The 25,819-nt window shown below is 52.6% G+C and overlaps 2 protein-coding genes across 4 annotated transcripts; one reads left to right on the forward strand and one right to left on the reverse strand.

Moving 5' to 3' along the window:
* Positions 1 to 1,146: 1,146 nt before the first annotated feature.
* LOC113879755 (creatine kinase U-type, mitochondrial) lies at positions 1,147 to 7,091 on the forward strand. Of its 3 annotated transcripts, none has more exons than XM_027521514.1 (10): positions 1,147 to 1,255; positions 2,049 to 2,337; positions 2,970 to 3,168; positions 3,371 to 3,466; positions 3,849 to 4,070; positions 4,213 to 4,298; positions 4,404 to 4,527; positions 6,192 to 6,326; positions 6,525 to 6,650; positions 6,846 to 7,091. In XM_027521514.1, the coding sequence occupies exons 2-10, from the start codon at positions 2,189 to 2,191 to the stop codon at positions 6,957 to 6,959; spliced, it is 1,251 nt and encodes a 416-aa protein (XP_027377315.1). In that variant the 5' UTR covers positions 1,147 to 1,255; positions 2,049 to 2,188; the 3' UTR covers positions 6,960 to 7,091. The 3 variants fall into 3 exon arrangements, with proteins under 3 accessions (XP_027377315.1, XP_027377314.1, XP_027377313.1); XM_027521513.1 differs by having other exon boundaries at positions 1,161 to 1,255; positions 2,016 to 2,337; XM_027521512.1 differs by lacking the exon at positions 1,147 to 1,255 and having other exon boundaries at positions 1,952 to 2,337.
* STRC (stereocilin) lies at positions 7,085 to 25,604 on the reverse strand. The gene is made up of 29 exons (XM_027521510.1): positions 24,563 to 25,604; positions 23,516 to 24,301; positions 23,402 to 23,426; positions 21,185 to 22,436; positions 19,900 to 19,962; positions 19,705 to 19,815; positions 19,370 to 19,536; positions 18,795 to 18,981; positions 18,543 to 18,658; positions 18,146 to 18,278; positions 17,560 to 17,742; positions 17,262 to 17,300; positions 16,941 to 17,108; positions 16,708 to 16,773; positions 16,087 to 16,212; positions 15,745 to 15,803; positions 14,816 to 14,939; positions 14,590 to 14,702; positions 12,127 to 12,262; positions 11,537 to 11,733; positions 11,266 to 11,356; positions 10,894 to 11,050; positions 10,033 to 10,202; positions 9,241 to 9,396; positions 8,502 to 8,644; positions 8,166 to 8,314; positions 7,841 to 7,938; positions 7,612 to 7,759; positions 7,085 to 7,443 (listed from the first exon to the last, which is right to left on the reverse strand). Exons 1-29 carry the CDS (start codon positions 24,603 to 24,605, stop codon positions 7,355 to 7,357), a joined length of 5,295 nt encoding a protein of 1,764 aa, XP_027377311.1. The 5' UTR covers positions 24,606 to 25,604; the 3' UTR covers positions 7,085 to 7,354.
* Between the last annotated feature and the right edge of the window lie 215 nt (positions 25,605 to 25,819).

The raw sequence follows: 25,819 nt of genomic DNA on the forward strand, positions 1-25,819 counted from the left end.
TTTATTGTTCCTCCTTTGTTTCTGCTTCCCCTCCCTTCCTTGACTAGCAACTATTTGGATCTACCCTTTGGAACCCGGGGAAGTTCTTGGGAGCTGAAGCCTATTTCCAACAATCAAGAAATGGGGGACACAGTAAGACTTCCATGCCCAGGACCCCTACCCCGGGTCCTGCTTGGTCTCACCTCTTTAAGAGTATACAAATACCCATAGCTTAAAAATTCACCAACTTTGCCGTTTGGGGAGACATTGCTTTGGGAGAGATCCCCAGGGTCCCACTTACTTGCAGCAAGTAATAATAAGTCCTTCCTTCCTCTGTTTTTCACCTTGGTTGTGTCTAATGGCTTGATACCCACCAAAAGGTGAACCCAGTTTTCAGGTAACACAACTGCAGGACTCCATCTAATCCTGATAATTACTCTCTTAGCAGGAGAAGGAATTGATGGACCGAGAACAGAGGTGATTATCTTCTAAGGATACCCACATGAGGAAGGCAGGAAAAGGAGCACTAGGGAAGCCTGAGAGGAATGAATGAAATGAGAGGAAACGGATGGAATGGGGTCTCATCAGTGAGGCCAGAGGACAAGGTGAAGAGGATTTCTTTTTCTCAAAAACTCTCTTAAGATGAACAAATTTCTTACTGTCTTATGAGTACATCAAGATAGCTGAAAGACTGGACTAATGCCCCCATGCCTACCCCACCTTAACTGAGCCTCCATACTGAAGCTCACATCTCTATTTCAGCTCCAAGCATTCATTTTCCTTCTGCCAGGACAAAGGTCAAGTCACACCCAAGTCATACTTGGAGATCAGGAACAAAACCCTCTAAAATCTGAATATGCACCATGTGAGAAGAGAGGAGGAGAAGGGACCAGGAGGAACGCAGAGATTCCTTGGTGACCCTTTGTCCTTGGACACCCCTCCTCCTTACACTCTGGATTAAACAGCATTAGGGAGCCAAGAGAGGAAACACATGTGGTGGTTAGAGACCTGTGCCTGCCTGTTCCCTTCCTACACCCTGTCATCTCACCACACCCTACACCTCTCCTTACACTCCCCTTCAGCTCAGGAACTGGGAGCTACAGAGAGGAGGGGAGGAGGAGGAGGAGGAGGAGGAGGAAACAAAATTCCCTGCCCAACTCCAGCCCCACGCCCAGCACAGACAGGAGGTAGGCAAGCCTGCCGAGAATACTCAGAGGGAGTCCTGTGATCAGCAAATAGGTCCCAGCCTGGAAAATTCGCTGAGAAGAGATCAAAGGTGAAGTAAGAGATGGAGAGGAGGATGGAGGAGGGGGTAAAAGTGGGGGATCCTGAGAAGCGGAGGAAGGACACAGCCGGGCTTCAGACTTGGGGGCAAGGTGGGATGGGGGTGGGGAAAACAGCTAGATGGAGTAAGAGTTGGTGTTTCCCCGATGTCTCTCAGGGAATCTTTCCATAACCTTGTAAGGAGACTTGCACAGGTGTGACAGGGAGGAGCCTTGGTGCTCTTCCTGGTTCTAAGGAAGGGGTGACCTTGAGCCAGCGGGACTGTCTTTCTCAGTGTCTGCCTGTGTGCTTTCTCTGTGTGTCTTCCCCTGGTATCTGTTTATGCCACGGGTTCCCCGAGGCCACCTCTCCTCGGGAGACAGAAAGGTTGCAGGGGCAGGCCGAAAAAAAACGAGAGCAGGTTGGGCAATGTCCCCCTCTTCCACCCAACGGGGCGACGAACGGAGGGTTCCGATGAAACCGAGAGGCTTAGGGGAAGGGTGTTAGGGTTTCGTCGGGCCCCTTGGGTGCTGTCCTCCACTTGGTGCTGAAATCTGGGCGGCCTCACCTCAGGTGGGCCCATTCCTGGGCCTAAGGCTGCAAATGACCAGTCTCCCTAATCTACCTGGGGGGGTGGTGCCTACCTCTGCCCCCGCACACCTAGCGCGGTGGCAGGCGGGAAGGCGGGGCCTGCACGAGCCCCACCCCTGGAGACTGCAGCGCTGCCTTCTCCTGCGCCCGCCTGCCGCTAGCTCATTGCGCCTCTCCTGCAGTCTGATCGGTACCGGCTTTCACTCCCGCTCCAGCCTCTACGCCAGCCCCTATTTCGGCTCCAGCCTCGCACTCAGCTCCGGCTCTCAGCCTGTCTGCATCGCCCCCCTCCTCCCGGATCCTGCCCTGAGCCAGCAGCTCCTGCCCTGAGATTCCGTAGGCAGACCCTCAAGCCATGGCTGGTCCCTTCTCTCGTCTGCTGTCTGCCCGCCCCGGGCTCAGGCTCCTGGCTTTGGCTGGAGCTGGTTCTCTCGCCGCTGGGTTTCTACTCCGATCGGAACCTGTTCGAGCCGCCAGTGAACGGCGGAGGCTGTATCCCCCGAGGTACCAGTGTCTCAGGCGCTCCGGGGGAGGGAGGGAGGGGGGAAGGTCAGACAGGTGGTGATAGGGGTGGAGATGAGAATCTGGGCAATGGAGAAGGGGTATAATCACGCAGGTTCTGGAGTGGGGCGCTGTGCAGTCTGGAAACCTCAATGGGGTGGCGGTGAGGGGAGGCCAAAACCATAAGGTGAAAGCATTCCCGGGGACTTGGAACCCGCAGTTCCCGTCCCCAAGGCCAGCTCTGGCCCTGCGAGTTCTGGCTGCACCTACTCTGCTCAAATTCCTAATTGAGAGACCAGGAACTATCCTTTCCGCTCTCCTCCATCTCCCTTTCCTGCTGTTCTCTCCGGTTTCCTGAATTCCCCTCCTTAGTCTTTCCCCTCCCCCATCCCTAATGCTGCTTCCATGGGAGAAAAGAACGGAGCAGATATGGGAGAACTGAGCCTCCAGCCAGAGGAAGCTAGAACTCTTGGGAAAGAATAGATCCTGAAAGTCCCTAATGAGATTACCAAGATTTAGCCCAGCTCTAGCCTCCCCTCCTCCCAAGGAGCAAAGCCAGGCATGCTCCCAGCTGAGTGCACTGGGTCCAGGCCCCTGTGCCCTCCCTCCATGGTTACTAGGTACCCCCTCCCTAGTGCTGAGTACCCAGACCTCCGAAAGCACAACAACTGCATGGCCAGTCACCTGACCCCGGCAGTCTATGCCCGGCTCTGCGACAAGACCACACCCACTGGCTGGACGCTAGATCAGTGTATCCAGACTGGCGTGGACAACCCTGGCCACCCCTTCATCAAGACTGTGGGCATGGTAGCTGGTGATGAGGAGACCTATGAGGTAGGGGGCCCCAGAGTTTCCCGGTAAAACCCTGTTCATCTTCCCGGCAATCCCAGTTCCTTCCCCCTGAAGCCCCTCACTTTCCCTTAAGACTGGACCATCCATACTCATGTTTTCTGACCCGGTGAAATCAATCCACAGTGAAAGCTTGGGAAGGGGTTCCCTCTCCTTAACCACCTTCTTCCTCTCAACTCCCCCTCAGGTATTTGCTGAGCTGTTTGACCCTGTGATCCAAGAGCGACACAATGGATATGACCCCCGAACGATGAAACATACCACCGACCTGGATGCCAGCAAGGTAGGTTAAATATCCCACTTCTGATTTGCATTGCCTTTTGTACAACATACTGTTTTCTCCAGTCCCTTCCACCATAATTATTCTCTGACTCATAGTCATTATACTGCTGAGCTTTCAAGTCTCAGTGTGGGGAAAGAGTTGTATGTTAAGGAGCAGCCGCTGTGGAGAGGAGCGGGCGTTGAGAACGGCCACACCCCAAGGTGGGCAGTGTGGGGGAGGGTTCACAATGAATGCCCCTTCAGTTGGCATGCTTGCCCAATGGGCTGTCCTTCCAGTGCAGGCAATGAAGACTCCTCTAGTCCTTATGGTCTGTCCTTCCCAAGGCCCTCAGCTCCCATCCACCTTGTTTCTGTGACTTACCTTAATTTCTACTATTCTCCAGATCCGTTCTGGCTACTTTGATGAGAGGTATGTATTGTCCTCAAGAGTCAGAACTGGTCGGAGTATCCGGGGACTCAGCCTGCCTCCAGCCTGTACTCGGGCAGAGCGACGAGAGGTGGAACGTGTGGTCGTGGATGCGCTGAGTGGCCTGAAGGGTGACCTGGCTGGACGCTACTATCGGCTCAGTGAGATGACAGAGGCTGAGCAGCAGCAGCTAATTGATGTGAGAGGCTTTGAGAGGGAGCTGGGCAAGGGGGGCAGATAGAAAGACAAGAGAATCAAGGGAGGCTGGGCCAGATGAGGTAGATGGGCTTCCCGGGGGCTACTGTGTAGATTCTTAACCCAAGTCCTTTTACTCTCCTCAGGACCACTTCCTGTTTGATAAGCCTGTATCTCCATTATTGACCGCAGCAGGAATGGCTCGAGACTGGCCGGATGCACGTGGAATCTGGTATGAGGCTTAGCTTACCCCAGGCTCCTAAAAGTGCCCCTTTTTCCTCTATCTCTCCCTTGCCTTCCCTCTTAATTCCAGTTCCTCCCTCTCTCCTGCCTTCAGGCACAACAATGAAAAGAGCTTCTTGATCTGGGTGAATGAGGAGGATCATACACGGGTCATCTCCATGGAGAAGGGTGGCAACATGAAGAAAGTGTTTGAAAGATTCTGCAGAGGCCTCAAAGAGGTTGGAGAAGAATGTATAAGGGAACTAGCTGAGAGGACTTAAGGAAGAAACTAGAATATGTAGATGGGGATATAATTTATCAACCAACCCAGGACACTTTTCATAGTGAAAGAGATTACCACCAATCACTCTAGTAGGACAATAGGTATAAATCAGAACTGTCCAGGGCATATGGTCTTGGTATACATGGACCAGGTATACATAAATCTGGGTATGGTCATCTTAAGAATAGGAAGAGAGAAAGAATGTCAGCAATCTAAGGAAGTAAACAAAGCAGTTGCCAAATAATGCAAAGAAGGAATTGAGATGGTGAGTCAGTGCCTGGGGGGCATGTGGTGGAATGTGCAGATATAAGAGGAAGGTTTAAGCTTGGACAGATATAAGGAGTGAGGGGTTGGTATGTTCGTGATTCTCATGTAACCACCCATTTCTGAGCCAAGGTAGGCCTTTACTCTAGATTCTGTCCTTCTTACTAAAGTAGCATGTCTAGATTTTAAGCTGAATGGGAGGGAAAACAGGGAAGGTGGAAGATGGAATGGTTTAAGTTCCAGACTGTGTGGCTCTACGTGAGGGGTTGAACTAAATCCTCAGTCCTATAGGAATTAGGTCTCCATATTTGAGTCTAGATTAGAAATTCCCATTAATCCAATCCTTATTGTATGGTCTCATATATACAGTTCTGTTTTGGACTTGTAAAGGGAAAGAACTCTCCTCCTTTTAGAATCTTAGCTGGGAGGTTCCTATTATTTTTAGCGGGTAATAGGTAACATATCTTTGACCCACTGAAGTGGGTAGGGAAGTACTTTTTATATGTCTTAGTATTCTCATCTGTAAAACTGGGGTAAGAAGACTTCGTACATTTAAGTGGTGGGGATTAAGTGAGATAATGCATATAAAGCATGTGGCCCATAGTAAAAGTTCACAAGTGTTAGCTGCGTTATTATTCTAGATGGAAGGATTTCCTCTTGTTCAGCATTATAATATCCCCCATGCCATGGGTCTTTCTGAACTATGAACAGGGTCCCCCTTAGGTTACGTAGTGGTCTTCACGAACATTACCCTGGCAGGTCTCCAGTCTTTTCAACTCTAGTGGTCATCTTCATGATTGGGATGTTTAAGTGGAACAAGAACACGCTTCCCACACTCCTCTCCCACCCTCCACAAGTATGAGTCCAGCTCTTCTGCTCCATTTTCACCTTTCTGCTTTCTCTTTTTCCACAGCTAACAGGCTCTCTTGCCTCTTCCTGTTGCAAAGCCTACACCCTCATTTTCTGGCTGAAAGAATTCTTCCAAGCTCTAGCTCATTAGCAAAGTAAAGATGTCAATGCATGCAGAACTCCCTGAATAATCAATCCTTTCTCAGTTCAGTTTACCACCTCCGTTCATCTCCCCAGATCATCCTTAGCACATCATTCCCTGAAGTTTCTCTTCTTCCACACAGGATATTTTTGCACAATCTCATCATGATGGGCTTGCAACATCAAAAATATCTTTTATGCATGATAATAATGAGCCATTTCCACCAAAAAAAAAAAAAAAGCAGTGTCATTCTTTCACATCCCAAATCTTTGGTTCTAGACATATTTCTAGAGCTCCTGTGGGTCCAGCTAAGGGAGGGTTTGCACAGCCCTGACATGTCACTAATGGAGGCTTTGTGCACGCAGGTGGAGCGGCTGATCCAGGAGCGTGGCTGGGAGTTCATGTGGAATGAGCGTCTGGGATACATCTTGACCTGTCCGTCTAACCTGGGCACTGGACTTCGGGCAGGAGTGCACATCAAACTGCCCCTGCTGAGCAAAGTAAAGGAGTTGGGCTAGAGAGAAGTGTGAGGGAGGAAGTGGCCATGTGGGGTGGAAAAGGGAGTGTACACTTTGGGAAGGAGCAGCCATTGTAGCTCAAGAGTCAAGGGAAAGAGCTCTGGGCAGCTTCAGGGCTCTTTCAGGTAGGACCAATCTCAGACTATTGACCCTGCCCCCAAATCTCTATCTCCCCTCTAGGATAGCCGCTTCCCAAAGATCCTCGAGAACCTAAGGCTCCAAAAACGTGGAACTGGAGGAGTAGACACAGCTGCCACAGGCAGTGTCTTTGATATCTCTAATTTGGACCGACTGGGCAAGTCAGAGGTGAGATTCTCAGGGATTATGGATAGGTCTGTGGGGGGTGATTTGACAAGGAGTGAGCCTCAAGAATGTAATGGAATCTGAAATGAAACTCAGGTTGACTGGGGGAAAACTGGCAATGAGTTCCCAGAGCAGGCAAATCAGCGCTAAAGAGAGTCAGGTTGTGGGAAGCAGAGATCAAGGGTCAGTATCATCCAGGTGGAGCTGGTGCAGCTGGTCATCGATGGAGTAAACTTCCTGATTGACTGTGAACGGCGTCTGGAGAGAGGCCAGGATATCCGCATCCCTCCACCTCTCCCCAACAAGCATTAACTCCCGTCCCCAGTGGATGACTCAAGACTCCCAGGACCTCTGCCATTCTAATGGCAGCCCCTTCTCCTTGCCCTGGGTGCCATCATCAACCCACACCCCCCTGTCCTAGTAAAGGCTCCATGCTATGCTTCAGTTGTCTGTGTTATTTCTAATGGTGGGATGAGGAGGAACTAGCTTCCAGGAGAAAAAAAAAAGGCAATGGGATTATTTATGATGAAAAGAGACTCCAGATATGGCATGCCAGGAACACTGATTCTCAGGTGGGTGGAAAGCATTAACATTCTACCCATATTCCATCAGCTTCCTAGGATAATTACATTGCACTTCCATTTGCACTTTGTTCGTTTTACTTCAAATGTCTTTCCCAACAAATCTCTTTAACTGCAGAGACAGGCTCATAGCAGATTGCCAAGGAAGCAGATGGTCAATGCCAGGGCCCAGGAGGGTTGTGACCAGTCCTGGAGACCCCAGGCTGTGCTTCGACCTGTAATGAGACAGAGAATGGAAGGAATATCACAACTCTGTTCCCCAGGAGCCACTGCTACTTGGAGACCATTTGCCTGTAGACCCCTTCACTCTCAGATCTCCCTGAGTTAGGGCTCTGATTCTGGGCCAGGAGTTCGGGAGTCAGTCTGTGCAGTTAGGGACTCACCTTCCTGCTCCAGGCTCTCCATCCCCTCATACTGGGCCCATGCAACTGCTCGTCGCTGCTCGGGACTCAGAAAGGCCATTTGTTCGGGAGTGACAGCCACGGCCTGAACACTGGTGAGACTAGATAGCTGGGTGGGGCTGAACACCACCTGGGGATGGGAGCAGGCATCAGGACATCCATTGTGGCCCTCTTCTGTGGTCACCTCAGACCCCATCCCATCAGTGCTTACAGCAAATTTAGGAGCAGGGATGACAGAAATGGCCAGAGGGGTAAGGCCCTGGATCTGTCCTCGCAGCAGCGCGGAGAGAGCCAGGTCGGGGATTCCAGCTGTCAAGGCAAGTGGGATGGGCCTCCAGATGTTATCCTACCCTGGCCTTCTCTAACTACTCCCAAAATACTTTTCCTCAGACCTTCCCCAGCATGTCTCTAGCCTCTTACCTAGGTGCCTTAGACTCCCACCTTAAGATTCCAGAGAAGTCCTCCACCCAGTCAATTCACGATGCGGAAACTGGCCCCTGACACCCAGCCCCAGCGGTGGCCTAGTCTCCCTATACCTGCTATTGTGCCAATTTCAGTGAAGATCTCGGGCCCCCAGTTACTGACTGGGCCAAAGCCACCAGGCAGCACCAGGAGCTGGGCCAGAATCTCCAGTTGCTCTTCAGAACATGGGAGATGCAGGTTGCCCAGGAAGAGAGCTGCTTGGCTGTGGAAGAGTGGGAAGAGAAGGGAGGAGGATTCAGCCACAGTGACAGGGTCCGTGGTCATGAGTTGGTGGTAGCGATGACTTTAAGCGAGATTGCTTCCTCCATGGGATCACTCCCACATGATCCTTCCCCGGTGAGCCCACCTTCCCCACAGGACCACAGCCCACCCCCTCCTCTATGTGTGACCTAAACTCCCAACTGCTGATATGCTGTAGCTCCTCAGGCCGAAGTCCACACAGTGCGTAGCCCAGTGCAGTCAGGTGGAGGAAATCCAAGTGGCTCACGTGTCGACCACTCTGCCGCAGGAAACTGGAAACCACCACCCGGAGCTGGAGTTGGGGTGGAGGTCACAGGATAAGGAGAAAAGTCATGAGGAATTCATGGATGGGGAACTAGCTGCTTAGGGAAGGGACAAGTGCTACTGGATTTTCTTATTAGTAGGACCTGAAGAGCCAATTCTGTGCTGCGCTTAGTCGCCCAGTTGTGTCCGACTCTTTGCGACCCCACGGACTGTAGCCCTCCAGGCTTCTCTGTCCATGGGGATTCTCCAGGCAAGAATACTGGAGTGGGTTGCCATGCCCTCCTCCAGGGGATCTTCCCAATCCAGGGATTGAACCCAGGTCTCCTGCACTGCAAGCAGATTCTTCACCGTCTGAGCCACCAGGGTAGCCCAAAGAGCCAACAACCATGGGGAAGGTTGAGGATCAAAAAGAGGACAGGAAAAGAGGCCAAAGGGAAAGGAGGCAGGAGGAAGTATTATGTGTCCAGGGCCTCAGTGAATAAATCACTGCTCTAACTTCCTACTAGTATGGAGTATTAAGAAAAGATAGAAAGCATGGCCATGTATAGTCACAAGACAGAAATTCCTTGGGCTTTAGATGGCCTGGAGGCATTCGGAAAGTGGTAGAGAGGAGGAAGATGTTACCTGGCTGGAGCTCCAGCCATCTATCTGCCCCAGGGTGCTCAGCACGCCCCAGTCCACCAGGCTCAGCTCCTGGAGTTCCCGCTCTCCTAGACCTATTAAAAGCCGACCCAGCTGCAGGATCTGCTCAGGACGGAATCCCCGGGGGGGACCCCACAACTGGAGAAAGAGAGGAATGGTGTGAATGGGAAAAGCACGGAATTAGGAGTCAGAATGCCAAGGGTCATTCTTGCCTCCGACCTGAACTGTGTAACTCGAAGCAAATCCCTTGCTTTCTCTGGGTCTTTGGTTTCTTCAACCATAAAATGAGATGATTGGATGAAGGTTCCTCTGACTAAGGTGTTATTGAAAGACTCTAGAGTCTCAGTAGGAAAGAATAGCAGATTCTAGTCCATGAGTTCCAGTGTGCACCAGACACGGGGTGGGGGTAGCAGGGGCAAGATACAGATGCCCAGACCTGATCCTCAGAGAATCTTTCTTCAGTAAGTCTACAATGGGATCCTCAAGCATTTCAAACACCTGCTCCCCAGATGATTCTTTCTTTAATAATTTTTCCCCAGATGACTTTGATACCTGCTAATGTTGGTAAATTCTAGTCCCTCTAACCATTTCACCAGCTTCCTGTCCTCACTTTCCATCCCCTCTGACTTCGTACTCAGGATCCAAACCCTCTAATTCTTTATGTCCCCCATCTCTCATGCAGCTATCCGTTTCCATGTGGTATGGTTTCCATACCACACCCGACCAGCTTCCTATGTTCAACCTCCTACCCTGACTGGACTCTCCATCACTAACCTGTTTTGCTTTGCCCATTGCTGCCCGGAGTTTCTCAGGCCCAAGTCCTGGGTCTCCTGCAAATAGTGCGAGGCAGTCCTCAAAGTCCAAGAGCTCCATGTCTGCGATCTGGGCTGCAGACCAGGCTGATGGGAATGTCCCTCGTACATCTGCACAGTTTGGCACAGGTTCTAAAGGAGGATGACAGGGTCAGGGGGTCAGTGCAGTACTAAAGCATGCCCAGAGTGGTCAGGTCCAGGGGCATGAAGGGTGGGGGCCATGGTGGGTGGGGGCCTCCTCTCAAAAAAAAAAAAAAAAATCCCAGAGAGGTATCTGTAGATGGAATGACCCCTCCAACCTTTAAAGGACAGGCTAATATGGGCAGTATGGCTCAAGGGATTACTGTAGTGTGAGATTCATAGGACTCAAAGATATTAGAACTGGTGACTGGGGAGGACGAGCCCCTCATTGTACAGATGGAAGACTGAAGGGCTTGCCCAGGGACTGAGTGGCTGATCTAGGTTGAAACCCAGGTTCCTAGCCCCACAGTGTCACCTTCCTCCATCCTAAGCATGTTCCCAGCAGAGAGCGCCACACTTATCCAAGCCTAGAGCTGAGTCAGCTGTTAACAGGGCTAAGAGAGCAGGGAAAGGGGAGTCCTGGGCTAAAAATGTAATGAGTGATAAATTCACAGAGGTATAGAACCCTACAATTGGAAGAGGCCTTGAAGATCATCCCTCACTGCTCTGGGCTTTATAGATTAGAAAACCCCAGCCTAGAGTGACCTTGTACAAATCTGTTGAAAGGGCACAAGTCTGATTGCGTGGTGGATACTTCTTCCTGTACCCCTTGCTGGAAGTATGGGCATCCGGGCCATCTCACCCGGGAGGTTCTCTGCAGCAGGCCGCACAAGCCCAGCTACCAGTGCTGCTTTCTTGGGAGCGAGCTGTGGCCCCGCACACAGCTGTCCAGCTCTGCTCTGCTCCCAGCTCTGCTGCTTCTCGAGGAGTCGCTCCAGGGTCTCTGGGCCCAAGGCCTCCTGGGAGAGAAGGTGGAGGGAGGGTGGGCAGAGCCAGGCACGTCAGGAGCAGCTGCTACAGCTGTAATTCCGAAGTCCTGTCTCTTTTCAGCAGCCTCCCCCAGATTTGGGCTTCACATCCTTTGCCTTCAACTTCCTTGGCCTTAGCGCCCCCCCTGAACTAGCTCCCCAGTCCCCTCTCTGCTCTCACTCCCTCCTGTGCTCCTTCACCTCACCCTGGGGATCAAGGAAATAGCCTCGGGAGACAGAGTGAATATTAGGCGTCCTGCTTGCTCGACTTCATCCTGGCTCCATAACTCTGGTTTCCTGAGGGACAGAAAGAAGATCAGGATGCTGAATGGACTGTGAGGAAGAGGAAAGATATGCTGAGACGGGGGACTCAGGGCTCCAAGGGCCTCTGGCATACTGAATGGGCTGCCGCTGAGGAGGGTGGTTGAAAGGGTGGGTGAGGATGAGTTAGAATCTGGACTTGCCGGAGGCCCATACCCAAGAACAGGCTCCTGCAGCAGCAGCCATCCCAGCTCTGTGGCAAACAGCCCTCCGAGGCAGAAGCCTTGCAGCTGACTGAGGTGGGCCAGCAGGATCTGCAGGGGGATCCGCCGTGTGCTCTCTATGCCCAGGAATCCAACCAGGGGCCCCAAGGTCTCCAGCACTTCCCTTGACACTGTTGTCTCCTTTGGGGCCTGGAGGGGGATCAGACCTTGGGACGACACACCTCTGACTCAGAGGACCAGTCTCTTTGATCAAGACACAAAGACCTTGTCTCCCTCTAGCTCCCGATCCAAGATCCAATGAAGCTTATTGCCACTGTCCACTTTTCTAAACTATGAGCCCAAAACGGAACAGGTGGAAAGACTGAGAGGTGGAATCTAAGGAATTTCTAATACTCCAAGGGATATGAACAAGAAACATGAAGCAGACTATCAATGAATGGAAGCCAAAGGTAGATCTAGGGCCCTGTAGACAAAAACCTGCCTGGCAGCAAACATTTGAGTCTGGGCCTAGAAGACAGAGCATTGTCTGAGTGATGACAGTGGCCCAGGCCACAGTTCTGAGTTTGGTGGGGGGATTCTTACCAGGTTTTGTAGTGCTCGCTCTGCCAGGGCTGCCCGGTGGAGTGGGGTCAGGGCCAGCAGCTGCTCTGGAGCACCTCGTACCAGTTCCACCACTAACATGATGGATTCATTGGACAGTCTATCCATCAACTGGACTCTGTAGCAATTTGACAACAGGAGGACTTGGAATTGAGCCAAGTTGAGAAGGGAACCACAGAATGCACCATTCCCCAGACAAGAGGTAACACCAGACCAAACCCTGTGGCCCTGGATAGGAACTGATATTTAACAGACCCAGATCCAATTTCCACCACAGTGCTTACAGGGAGAGATCAACAGGAGAGACCTATTTCCAGTCTTCTTGGGAAGAAATGACGAACAATCCTACCTCATCTAATAGAATAAAAGAGCCCAGATGTTAAGTATCATTAAATCCCCTCCCCCATTTTATGGATTAAAAAATAGGTTCATATGAACTTTCCCAGTGGTCCAGTGGCTAAGAATCCACCTTGTGACGCAGGGGACGTGAATGTGATCTCTGATTGAGGAACTAAGATAATGCAACAGAGCAACTACTGAGCTCGTGTGCTCTGGAGCTTAAGAATGACAACTAGAGAGTCCATGAACCACAAAGAAAGAGTCCACTTGACCTAGTGAAGATCTTGAGTGCTGCAACTAAGAACCAACACAGCCAAACTAATTAATTAATTAGAAAAGAAGAGTCCACCTTCCAATGCAAGGGACATGGATTCAATCCCTGGTCAGGGAACTAAGATTCCACAGACCGTAAGCCAAAATGAGGACCCAGCACAGTGAAAAAAATTTTATTTAATTTAAAATAAATAAATAAAATAAAAAATTGAAACATTCACAGAGACCAAATGGTGGGGTCTTACTCTCAATTCCTATTTCCCACCCTTCCTCTATTTATTGTGAGAAGGTCCCCTCTGATTTGTATAGTACTATACAATTGACCCTGGAGGAGGGCATGGCCACCCATTTCAGCATTCTTGCCTGGAGAATTCCATGGACAGAGGAGTCTGGCAGGCTACAGTCCACAGGGCTGCAAAGAGTCAGACATGACTGAAGTGACTTAGCACTCATGCACCAAAGTTTTTTTAGGTGTTATCTCATTTGATTTTCATGGCAAAACCTGGGGGTAAGAGGTATGTTAGAGAAGGAAATGGCAACCCACTCCAGTACTCTTGCCTGGAGAATCCAATGGACAAAGGAGCCTGGCAGGCTATACAGTCCATGGGGTCACAAGAGTCAGACATGACTTAGTGACTAAACCACCATCAGCACTCTTTCACAAACAGATTTGAATGGCATTTTTAAAAAGCCTTTTTGCAGAAAAATCAGAGTGATACTCTATACTCTACCTAAGGTTGCCAGGTCTGGAACTGGGCCATGTAGTACAAAAGCCCAGATCTGTGGAAAGACCTTTAAAAACGTAAGGATAGAGTCAGCTCCTTCCCAGAAAGACTGACTGGAGTCAGCCTTTTCCTGCTCTGACTTACAGTTCAGTTGGCAATGAGGTGGGGATGGAGGTGATATGGGGGAAAAAAGCCTGTGAGTGAGATACTCATAAACTCCGAGTCTCTAGTTTAGGAGGAGCCTTGGGTTCATCAGTCTTCTCTCTCCTCACCCATACTTCAATCTGTTCTGTAACATTCTTGCTGTAGGGCCATCCAGTCTAGGCTTGACTAGCTCAGAACTCACCACCACAATCTTCCTCATATTGTGCAAAATTCTGATTTTCATTCACTGGTGCTAGTCCTGCCCAATGGGGTCATTCAGAAACATGCCAATCTATTTTCTATTTGATGGCTCCTGGGGTATTTGGACACATTTATTGTGTGTTTTGGAGGAGCCTGTAGGCTACAGTCCATGGAGTCACAAAGAGTCAGACACGACTGAGAGACTTCACTTTCACTTTATCACATGTTTCATACATTTTCTCTTTACTTACTCCTCTGAACATACTGAGAACACAGTGCCCTAAGGAGACTACAGTCCTGTGGGGGCAGGATTGAACCATTACTTCCCTCATTTTATGTATTTAATTTTAATTACTTTTTTTGGCTACCCCACACAGCTGTGGGATCTCATTTCCCCAACCAAGGACTGAACCCAGGCCATGGCAATAAAAGCCCAGAATCCTAACCACTAAGCCACCAGGGAACTCTCACTTCCCTCATTTTATACATTCTACCAGTATTAATAGGGCCTAGGTTACATTAAGACTGCTTGGCAGGTCACGTCACAATATTACCACCTTCAGCTGCCCCATTTTGGGGGTCTTGTTGGGGGAGCCACTCACCACCTAGAGCAACTTTGAATAGCATCCTTCACTTTAGGCTGTAACTGATGTCAGGGAACAACCAGACAGAAAAGCACCGCCTCTGGGGTGTTTCCTAAGAGCAGCTCTTCCACCCCAGGCTGAGCCTTCTGAGAATCCAGTATCTCCAGGTGTAGCCTTACGGTAAGTCCAGGAGGAGCTTGGTGTCCAGCCCACTCAGCTCTGGCCCCAGGGTTGCCAGCTCTGGCTCTGGCATTGCCATCCTCCGCTGTAGCTCTGCCCAGATACAGGTCCTCTGTGGGGCAGAGTAGGGAGGCAGGTTCAGGACAGAGCTGAACACCGAGCCTTGGTTCTCTACCCGGGGTCCCGGCCTCCCTACTCCCACTAATGCCCAAGCACCCGTCTCACCAGGCTCCCTCGGACCCCAGTGGGGAGTTGATAAATCATGTGTACCACTTCAAGGAAGTCTGCCATCCAGTTGATCTGCTGCAGAAACTCACAAGACATGCCCCCTGCCAGCGTACCCAGAGCCCTGTAGGTGTGTGAGTAGGCACATGCTCATTCAACACATGCCACAGCCTGTCTGCACCTTATATCAACATTCTCAACACGAGGACAGATGTTCATTTACAGTAATTTGCAGTTTGAGAAATATTTAAAAAAAAAAAGAAATATTTTTTCGATAGATATTCTCATTGGTCTCCCACACCATTATTGTTTATTAGAGAAGAAAATAAAGATTTACAGAGGTCGAGTGACAGTCCAATATCATCCTACTAGAAATGTGGTCAACTGAGGCTAGAACCACATCTTCAGATGCCCATGGGTTTTTTGCTGGGGGTGAAGGTAAAGTGATCCTTGCTCCTGTTAAGTCCTGCTTGGTCAGTGGCTCTGAGGGGTTAATCAGCAAATATCTATCAGAAGCTTACACTGGGCCAGGCACTGTGTTAGGTACCTTATATGCCTTATCTTGTTTAATCTTTACAACTACCTATGAGATAGGTACCATGTCAATACTTATTCTAAAGAAGGGAAAAATGAGGCTTAGAGAGGTTGAACATCTTGCTCAAGATCACGAAGAGGAGACAGGGCTAGGACCTGAATCTGAGTCTTCTCAAAATCCCTGAGATCCACTCAGGATGGATGTTGTGCTCTAGAAGGGCAGGAGGGTCAGGAGAAGAGGAACCAGGAGAAGACCCACAGGCTGACCTACAGGTCACTGATCCTCATACACCTCCCACCCCCACCCCTGGATATCACATGGTGCCTGGCACACCGTAAGCACTCAAAAAAAATGTTAGTTGAATTAAACTCACAGCTCATTACAAGTTACTCACTGCAGATTCCTGAGGGTCAGGTTAGTGGGCACTTGCATCTTCTCCCAGAGAAACTGTGCCTACAAGAGAAAGAAAGAGGAGCCGCTTCCCAGCAGAGCTATTGCCCAGGAACCTAGGACGCCTTGGAGCCAGGGCTGCCACTCCACCCTGTGGGTCCCACCAGTCTCCTACTCTCCCCAGTGCCCAATCCCTGGGAAAGAGAGACAAATAGGGGGAAAGGGGAGGAAGGAAAAGCATCCTAAGGGCTGCTGGGAGTAAGGTGCCCAATCTAGGGCTGAGGGATGCGTGAAGGAGGCGGAAAATGTTGAGAGAAGGGAGTTCTAGGCTAGTGGGAAGAATCACCTGCTGCTCAGACCAGGGCAGGTCCCTATAGCGCCTTCGGTCTGCCAGCAGAGCAGCAGCGTCCAGCTGTAGCAGCTTTAGTGGGAGCAGGGGCAGCAGGCAGTCTGGCCAGATGGTGGGGATAGGCTGTCGGAGGGGTAAAGTGTAGCAGTGTAGTGATAGGTGAGAGCGTCTGGACTCAGGCCTCAGGGAAGAAGGGGAACTATGGTGGCAGGAGGGGACCTGAAACTAGAAAGGTGGAGTGGCAGGTGCCACCCTAGCAGGGCACACTCTAGAGCCCTCGCGGTTGTGGTCAAAGGTCCCTGCCGTCTAGGCACCTGACGGACTAAACTCCCTTAGTCGCTCTGAGCCTCGGTCTCTTTTTCTGAAAGCAGGGTGACTGCCCTGGAAGATTCCTCAGACCCTCGGGGCTTTGATGTTCTAGGACATTATGCCTTCCTGCTTCGGGACAGAGAGAGCTGCTAAGGTCTTAGAGGACACAGAGCTAATGTAGACACTCGGGCCACTTGCAGGGGGAGAATGTGAGGCAGTGCCAGCTGTGTGAGACAGCCCTAGGACGGGGAGAGGAGCTTAGTTGGCAGAAACCACACACACACACATACCATACACACACACACGTACCTGTCCAGGGATGCACACAGCTGCACCAGCTCCTGCTGCACCCGTATTTTTAACACCATCTTTCACCTGCATGAGAATTGGCTGTGTGTGTGTGTGTGTGTGTGTGTGTGTGTGTGTGTGTGTGTGTGTAAAAAGTGGGGAGGTTTGGGGGTCCTTCCCTGGCCACAGGGAAGGTGACCCCTCCCAACCAGAGCCCTCCTCCCTGGTCGGCTGTCTCCCTGCTGCTCTCCTACCCGGAAGGTCTGCAGCAGCGCCGCGGTCTGGCAGGCTGAGAGGCGTGCCAGTTCAGGGGCCAGGCAGGGACAGGCCCTCAGCAGAACTCGCCTCGGGATGGCCTGGAGCGTCTGGGAGCTGAGGCCTGGAAGCAGAGGGTGCAAGGAGCAGAGTTCCTCCAAGGACAGCTGGGGAGCGAGAGAGACAAGAAGCCTGAAGAAGACGGGCCAGGTCGAAGGGAAGGGGACAATCACGGTAGAGAGAGGCAGCAGGGGTGAGAGGGAGCCAGGGAGGAGGGGGACGGATAGCTTGGGCCATGCGGAAAAGTTGCTGCCACTCACGTCACGCCTCGGGAGGAGCCGTTCAAGCAGCAGGACAGCCTAAGGTGGGAGGGAACAGGAAGCAACAGCGCTGAGGCCCTGGCAGCCAGGTCCCCGAACAGGTCCCTGGGGCCCGACCTCCCAAACTCCCAGCTCCCGTTCCACCATTCCCGTGACCAGCCCTTCTGCATCTGAGGAAGAGGGATGAGGGGGTTCTTCTTGGGACAGAGGAAAAGGAGGCTTTGGGGCGGGGAGGGGGCCAGGCAACAGCATCCTTGAATGTAATTGTCTGTAATTGTAATTGTCAGGTCACCCACACCTGGGCAGGGGTGACCCTGGCTCCTTGCAGGGCGGGAAGCATGGCCCTCAGCTGCGGCTCTGACAGCTCCTGCAGGAAGCGGAGCCCCAGTTGAGGGAAGAGAGGAGCCCAGACCCGGAGCTCCCGGGGGCTCAGCACCGCTCCTCCGGATGAGCGCAACACCCCCAGAAGTTCATAGGCTACCTGTAACCAAAGAAGGTTTGGGTCTGAAGAGAAAAGACAGGCGAACCTAAAGCTTCCTCTTTAATCCCACATCTGGTTATTCCAGGGCCTGGACTGTGGCTTGGAACCAGGGATAGGACAGGAGCAGTTTGGGCTCAAGTCATCAAAGGAAATGCTGGAGATGTCGTGGACCAGATGGAGTAGAGTCAGGAAGAGGTGGTAACAGGTAAGAGTGGCCAAGGAGTAAGGAGATTAAGAACGAAGGTGAATGTGGTGGGATGAGGGCTGGCTCCAACTGTGCTCCAGCTTGGCTGAGGTGAGTGGGCACATCTTCCGCACAGACCACCCCCCACGGGAAGCCTGGAGTTCTTTTTTTTTTTTTTGATAGCCTGGAGTTCTTGAGGGCCTGGGCCAAGGGGCTCACCCGTCCTTGTGGGCTGAGGGTCCCATTGGCCGCACATTCCAGCAGCCCCCGTTCTACCGGCCCCATTGGATCATTCAGGGGAACCAGGCTCTGCAGCTCCTCGGGAGTCAGGAAACAGGCGAGGGGCCCCAGCCTGAGGAGGGCATGAAGCTGGCCTTCATGTGGTCACTGAGGCTGCTACTAAGGCAGGGACTGTGTGGGTACAGGGAACAAGCACTCTGACCGCTGAACTATGAAACGTGGGTGCCACAGACAGGCCTCTCTCCCAGGGCCCTATGATGCCCTGGGGCCACGCCTCCTCTGTTGCCCCTTCCCTCCTGGGACCCCAGCCCGTCCTGGCAGCTGCACCTGCCTCTCCGCCGCTCTGGCCTTGATCACTGGCCCCACAGGCCCTCACCTGCGCACCTGCTCCTCTCCATCCTGGACACTCTGGTTCACCAGGCTGCGCAGCACGTGTCGGGCATGTCCTGGCCCAAGACCTGCTGCTGGCCAGCTGTCCTCCAGGGCCTGGATCTGGAGTGGGGAAGGTCAGCTCATGTTGGGATCACTGTGGGACACTTGTGGGGAGGGGCTCACTAGGAGACAGGTTACTGATGCCATCCCACATGCCCGAAAGCTTGCTAGTCAAATAAATGAATTGTTCTCATACCTGGTGAGGACTGAGCTGCAGAAAGTTCTCCAGAGGGAGATGGGGGAGCAGGGGCAGTGCTGCCCAGAGCAATTCCTGGGGCCAGGCGGGCACTTCCCCAAACAGCTCAGGGGCCAGCAGTCGCCTTGCCAGAGCCTCCTTCTGTTCAGGCCTCATTCCAGGGCTGTAATCCCGGATGGCGGCCAGGCTGGGGAGAGAGTGGGTCTCACCCCTTTGCCCTGTCCCCTGGCTCTGTGCAGCCCTGCTGCACATGGACAAGAAGGACTCCCTAGTGTTAAGAGAAGGGGCTGTTCTGGGTGTGTGGGCTTCCCTGGTGGCTCAGCTGGTAAAGAATCTGCCTGCAATGCAGGAGACCTGGGGTCAATCTCTGGGTTGGGAAGGTCTCCTGGAGAAGGGAATGGCAACCCACTCCAGTATTCTTGCCTGGAGAATCCCCATGGATAGAGGAGCCTGGTGGGCTTAAAGTCCATGGGGTTGCAAAAACTTGGACATGACTAAGTGACCAAGCATAGCACAGCCCTGGGTGGGTAGGGTTGACCCTGACAGGATCGGGAGGAGTAGTACAGAGTCCTTACACACTGTCATTGGCCAACAGGGATGGTGGGAAGCGCATCAGGTCGGAGACAGCCAAGAAGGGGATGAGTGGTGAGAGGTCAATGAAGAGCTGGGAGGTGAGGCGTGGGTACCGCTGCAGCAGCAAGGCTGTCAGGCGACCCAGGGCCTGCTCCTCAGATGGTGGCACCTGTGGGGGCATGGGAACAGATGCCAGCTCTGGAGATACCCACTCTCCTGGCCCCGGCTCCTCTTGCATTCCTCCTGCTGGAGCAAGCCTGCTGCCTGCCTGGTTCCAGGTGCTCTTGATGCCTAGACTTCCCCCGCCACCCTTGTCCCCCTCTCCCTCCATGCCCACCTGCAGCTGAGCCCAGGAACGGTACATGAGCGTCAGGAAGCCCTGAGCAGCCTCCCTCTCTGCTGAAAGCACCAGCTGCTGGAGGTTTTCTGGCGGCATGTGCAGGTATGCCTGGGCACAGGAGGTCATAGTGGTTATGGCCTCACTGGGCACGGATCACCCAGCCCGCCCACACACCCTGCCCCCATCTGTTACCTGCACTAGAATCTGCAGGGCCCAAACACTCTTCTCTCTCTGCAGCAGATCCCACAGCACGGGCTGGTGGGGACATAGACAAGATACCAGGAGAGTTGTCCCCTCTGTCCCTCCAGCAGCTTCCCAAGGTCCACTCACTAGGATGCTTGTCCTTCTGAAGGTGTGTGTGTGTCTCCTTTAGGTCAGGGACCACAGTCTTTAACTTCTTCTATAGCCTTTGCCATAGCTGGCTCAGTAAATATTTGGAGATATGAACCAAATTTGGACGAGGGCATGGCAACCCACTCTAGTATTCTTACCTGGAGAATCCTATGGACAGAGGAGCCTAGAGGGCTACAGTCCATAGAGTCAAAAAGAGCCAGACAGGACTGAAGCGACTTGCCATGCACGCACATGAACTAAATTATTACATTTCACTGGTCCCAGGAATTGAGAAAGGTGGGCCCTACCATGGAGTAAAGACTCTTTACATTCCCCACAGCATCTAGCAAAGTGCTTTATGCATAACGGGAACTCAACGAATGAACTATGGTGTTCACATATTCCAGCCCCTTCACTCTACAGAGAAGAAAACAAAGCCCAGGAAAATCAAAGTAAATTGGCTAAGACCATGCCTATGGCATAGTCAAACCTAAAACTTCTGATCTGCAGTCACCCTGAATTTTTCTCATTTCTGCCTTATCTTCCTATATTTTGCCAGTTTCCAATTCTCACTCTCTAGGGACAGAATTAGAGCCCTCTAACTTGATCCCTTTCCTTTCTGAAGCAGAAAGGGGGTAAATCAAAGAGTCAGGAAGAATAATGAGATAACATTTATTATATATTGTCTGTATATCATATACTAGCGCTAAGCCCACAGCCGGTATCATCTGATGTAATCCTTACAGCCATCCTAAAAAGAGTGGCACCATTATTCTCCACCGTTTGTTTTTCCTTTTTTTTTTTTTCCCCGAGACTTTTTTTTTGGCCATGCTACACAAATGTGGAATCTTAGTTCCCCAGCAAGAGGTTGAGCCTGTGCCCTTGGAAAGGAAGCGTGGAGTCTTAACCACTGGACGGTCAGTAAAGTCCCTCCACCATTCATTTATAAAGGACAAAAGTATTGTTCAGAGAGGCTGAAAACTTGTCCGGGGTTGATCACAGAACTAAGGTGTGAACCCAAGCCTGGATGACTCAGAGCTGCGAGCTTAACCACTGCACTGCTGTCTCTCAGTAAGATCGTAGAGAATTCCCGTGGAGACCCTTCCCTCTGCTCCAGGAACTTTGACTTTGGCAGATCACTCACGCTGAAGCAGGCCAGCAGCTCCATCTTGCTTAAAGCGGGGCTGGAGCTGTCAGTGGGGTTAAAGCCTGGGGTTGGCTGCTCCTCCTGTTCCAGGAACTCCCCGACGGTCCTCAGCACGCTGCGCCGGCCCTCTGGGCGGAAGGCATCCCAGAAGGAGCAGTTGTCTGGGAGACTGGAGAGCATCAGGGCCTGACCCAGCATTCCCTGCGCCTCGTTCCCTCCGGCCCCTGGCCCCAGGAGGAAGGTCAGCAAGCGCAGGAGATAGTGTAGGCGTGTGGGGTGGGCAAGGGCTGGCACAGAGGACTGACAGCGTGGCAGCTGGGACAGCATGCCAAGCAGGAAGGGGCCTGGGGCCAGGCAGAGTGGGGACGGTCCCAGCGGTGGCAGAGAGGGCAGAAGAGGACCCAGCAACCCCTCCAGGAAGCAGGTGTCATTGCCCCCACGACTTATCCTGCACTGGCCAGCTAGCCAAGGCCAGGAGGGCACCAGGGCCTCGTACATGGTGTCGTTGGCACAGACCATCAGCAAGAAGCTGCCCCCATCTGGGCAGCGCTCCCCACATGGTCCGATGTAGCAAGGGGGGAAGGCTGTGACATCCGGGGTGGGGCCCTGGCACACGTGCTGAACCCAAGCCTGGTTGCTGGGGGGCACAGCCTGCAGACTTGCTTCCCCACAGAGCCGCTCAGCCCACAGAGTCTCATTCTCCAAGAAGCAGCCCCAGAAGATCTCTGGGGTCAGGGGCACAGGGGGCAGGCCTTCAGGGCAGCTGGTAGGGGGTGGGAGCAGGCCGGCACAGAGCCGCTTTACCAGGCGGCGGTTGGGGCCCGAGAGGGTGGAAAAGGAGAGGTTGCCACAGATGGCATCTAGGAACTGCTCAGGAAACTGGTCGTGGCAGGCCTGGAGCCAGCCTTGGGCACCTGGCGCCCATGAGACTGCATACCACACAGCTGTCTGGCAGATGGCAGCGGTGCTGGGAGGGGGCTGCGGGGTGACAGGCTTGGCGTGCTGGCAGAGCAAGTGGATGGAGAAGTTGGAGATGCTGTAGGGTGGTGCCGGGCCTGAGAGGTTCTCGCAGAGGGCCTCCACAGAGATGGCCCGCCGCTGGCGAGGGCTGATGTAGGCTGAGGGTTGGGAAGTCCTAGGCAGAGGCACCCCCGTGCTCAGGCAGTGGAGGAGGGCGGGGGGTGGGGGTGGCGATCCAGACAGAAAGCCCAGTGCCCGGACATCCCAGGAGAGGTTGTGCCGGATGCCCCTGGGAGCAGAGGGAGGAGCAGGCAAGCAGCTGGTCAGTTTGCATTTCCTCCACTTGAGGTTTCTGGCCCTGGCCCAGAGCCCCGCAGGGAGGGTGACAAGCATAGGCTTTTCCAAAAGTGAGGTCCCTGGGAGTGACGGTGTTTAAATGTTGGGATGGGGGAGGGGAGAGAGATCTGTCCCTCCAAGGCACAAAGTCACCGGAGTTGCCCAGCCAGAGCCCCTTCTGTCCACCTGGCCCCCTTCTTTTTCCTTTCTGCACACGCTTTTAGGTAGCTTAAATAAAATAAAACCTTTGGTTGGCCTCAGATCAGGACATCTGCCCAGTGACTGAATATGTCCACCTGTGCTCTGGTACTGTTGTACCCAAACAGTAAGGGGGGGAGGAATCGAATCTTGCCCTCTCTTCCTATACTCTATTAGTTAACATTTATCAAGTACTATGTGCCAGGCACAGGCTTCCCAGGTGGTGCTAATGGTAAAGAACTCGCCTGCCAATGCAGGAGACGTAAGAGGCGCAGTTCGATCCCTGTGTCGGGAAGATCCCTGGAGGAGGGCATGGTAACCCACTACAGTATCCTTGCCTGGAGAATCCCATGGACAGAGGAGCCTGGCGGGCTATGGTCCACAGGGTCACAAAGAGTCGGATGCGACTGAAGCGCCTTGGTATGCACATACTTCTTCTAGGTGGTTGACACATACAGTGTCAACTCATTTAATCCCTTGTGAAAACTCCGAGGCAGTTAATATTACCCACAGTTCATGAGCGAGGAAACTGAGGCATAGAATGATACTCTAACCTGCCCAAGGTCACATGGCTAGGAGGAGGCGAAGCTGGGGCGCCAACCACCAACAGTCACCCTCTCAAACCACTAAACCACAGCCTTCTCATCAGCTTCCTCTCCTGCCCTGAAAGCTGATGGCTTCCCAGGCCCCGCCCCTCAGAACTCCTCTCTCCTTACTCACCACAAGAGCAGCTGCTGAAGGTTGCCTAGGAGGGAAAGGGAAAGGAAGAGGACTACCCCAGTCTCAACCTTGCTGGCCCTGCCACAGCCCAGCCCCGGACCTGGTGGCACTCACCTCCCTGGCACTGCCCATTGGCATCGGGCTCTGGCTGCCCCAGAATGGAAAAGACCTCATCCTGCAGGGAGTCAGTAATGCGCAGCAGCCCCTCCTGGAAGGTAGCATAGAGGGGGGCCCCCACTGTGCGCAGCAGACCCCCCCAAAGAGCCTCCTCAGAGCCCAGCTCCCCTACTGGGGCAAGCAAACCCAGCAGACCCTGCAAGAGGTGGGGGGCTGGCTCCCTCCCATCGAGGCCCGTGGCATTGGCGGGGTCCACGCTGGGCTGCACCCGCACCAGGGCCTGCCAGCGCGTGCCCTCTAATAGCAGCAGCAGAGAAGGCAACCAGTCAGCCGCCAGAACGCAGTCAGAGGGCCCATCGCGGGTGCAGGGGGGCCGGGTTGGGATAGGGGGTCCCCCAGGAACTAAGGCTCCCAGCAGCACCTCTGCGAGGCCACTCAGCACACCTGCCTGGTGCCCCAGGAAGTCCCGGGGGGTCTGCTCCTGTCCCAGCAGGGCCAGCACGTCCCCTAGCAGCCCTAGCATTGGCTCCCAGTCCGGGCTGCCCCTCAGCGTCACTAAGAAATCGTGGAGCCGGAGGGCAGGGGGCTGGAGAGGTGGGGGCTCTCCCACCGGTCCCTCCCCCATTCTCCCAGGCTCAAAGGAAGAAGAAATGTTGGCCAGGAAGGCAGAGAACCGTGAGCGGCTGAAGGACCCCTGGGGAGCCTGGTCCAGAGCAGAGAGCGCTGACTTCAGGAGGGAGAGACCCGAGTCCAGGGACTGAGACCCAGTAGGGACCAGAGTCACTGTAAGGAGAGAAACCAGAAATCACCAAGAGGGGGAAAAGCCTGGGACCCAAATTCAGCCCTGGCCTAGAGCCCAGTCCCTGCCTGGATGAGGTGCAAAAGATGGTGAGCTGAGTCCCTTTCAACAACCCACATTAAGTCTTGGCCTAATTTCTTAACCTTCATTTATTTTTTTTCTCTAACCAGTTAATCTCTGCATTCTTAAATCTCTTTCCAGCAACCATCCCCATCATGCCCAGCCCAGCTCACTGTCCCCCTCACCTGCGCAGGACAGCAGCAGCAGGGGCCGGAGGCTCAGAGCCATGTTTCCAGAAGAGTGCAGGTGCTAGAGCTGAGTTCTGGTTATTCTTACCTTGTGTGGGAGAGCCAGGTGAGGACAGGGCACGGCAGGCAGCCCCAGTCTCCGCTGACACCGTAGTGTGGTCTTTCAGGAAACAATATCTGTAACCTGACAGCAGATTTGTCACCTGAGCCACTGACTACCTGATCCTTCGGCTTTGGAGAAGGAGTGCCCCTGTCAGAGGGAGCAGTGATATCGGATCCCAGGGGACCCTGGGAGGAATCCGAGGATATAGCTTCAGTTAGGAGCCAGGGTGCAGATAAGAGGAGGCAGACATAGAGACGGAGCAGTTCTGGAGATCAGGAATGTAATCGAGAAGAGTCTGCAGAAATATATATAAATAGCATTAAATAAACAATAATATCAGAAATATAAGGGGGGGAGGGCCCAAGGGAGCTAAAAAGCAAGTAGAATTCAAGGGAATTGAGGAAGAAAGGGGGCCAGGAGAAAGGATCTGAGCAGTTAGGTGCATACAGAGAAGAGGAAGTAAGAGAAAGGTCTGGTCCAAGGATGGAGCGCTTGGGAAGAGAGGGGCTTTTGATTCAGTACCCAGAGCCACAAAATGTTAAGAGTTGGGCAGGACTTCAGAGATCACACAGACCAAATCTCTCATGCCATGGATAAGAAAACAGACCCAGAGAGGAGTGACTTGCTCATTCGGTCACTCCAGGGTTTGGATTTGTCTTCTGGCCTTCTTTCTGTGGCCCAGGTGAAAGCCCTTAGAAAATTCTGAGGTGAGAAAAGAAAGAATGAAACCAGGTTAAATTACTATGCAAAGGGGCTACTCCTCACACACACATGTGTATGCACACAGAAAGAGGGAGAAAGAGACACTGCTCTTAGATCAGAGAGATCCATCTCTCTGATCTGGTCAGGGTGAGAAGGCTTGTCTGCCGTCTGTTTATATCCCAAGGCCTTCACTTGACACCAGCTCTAAAGAGTAATTCAACACCAAGGCTTCACTCAAACCATATTCTCTTCTTCTTTCCTTAGAACTCTTCTTTATTCTATCGCCCAAACCCGTATGTTCAAATCCATTATTACTGCACCTCTGTCCTGGAAGTTTCATTGACGATCATAGAATTTTAGAACTGGAAAAGACTTCAGGAATCCTCTGGTAAAAACTTCTCATTTTATAGATGAGGAAATGGAGGCCCAAAGAAATAGAATAACTTGGC

Source organism: Bos indicus x Bos taurus, chromosome 21, assembly GCF_003369695.1.
Source record: "Bos indicus x Bos taurus breed Angus x Brahman F1 hybrid chromosome 21, Bos_hybrid_MaternalHap_v2.0, whole genome shotgun sequence".
Lineage (NCBI taxonomy): Eukaryota > Metazoa > Chordata > Mammalia > Artiodactyla > Bovidae > Bos > Bos indicus x Bos taurus.

Bases quoted from the DNA above. Each gene is read 5' to 3' on its own strand.
- STRC (XM_027521510.1), bottom strand. From the start codon at position 24,605: ATGGCTCTGAGCCTCCGGCCCCTGCTGCTGCTGTCCTGCGCAG. The intron at 16,213-16,707 runs GTACGTGTGTGT...CCCCTCCGACAG, and splicing joins CTGTGTGCATCCCTGGACAG to CCTATCCCCACCATCTGGCC. The intron at 11,734-12,126 runs GTAAGAATCCCC...ATCCCCCTCCAG, and splicing joins AGCGAGCACTACAAAACCTG to GCCCCAAAGGAGACAACAGT.
- LOC113879755 (XM_027521514.1), top strand. From the start codon at position 2,189: ATGGCTGGTCCCTTCTCTCGTCTGCTGTCTGCCCGCCCCGGGCTCAGG. The intron at 2,338-2,969 runs GTACCAGTGTCT...CCCCCTCCCTAG, and splicing joins CGGAGGCTGTATCCCCCGAG to TGCTGAGTACCCAGACCTCC. The intron at 4,528-6,191 runs GTTGGAGAAGAA...TTGTGCACGCAG, and splicing joins TCTGCAGAGGCCTCAAAGAG to GTGGAGCGGCTGATCCAGGA.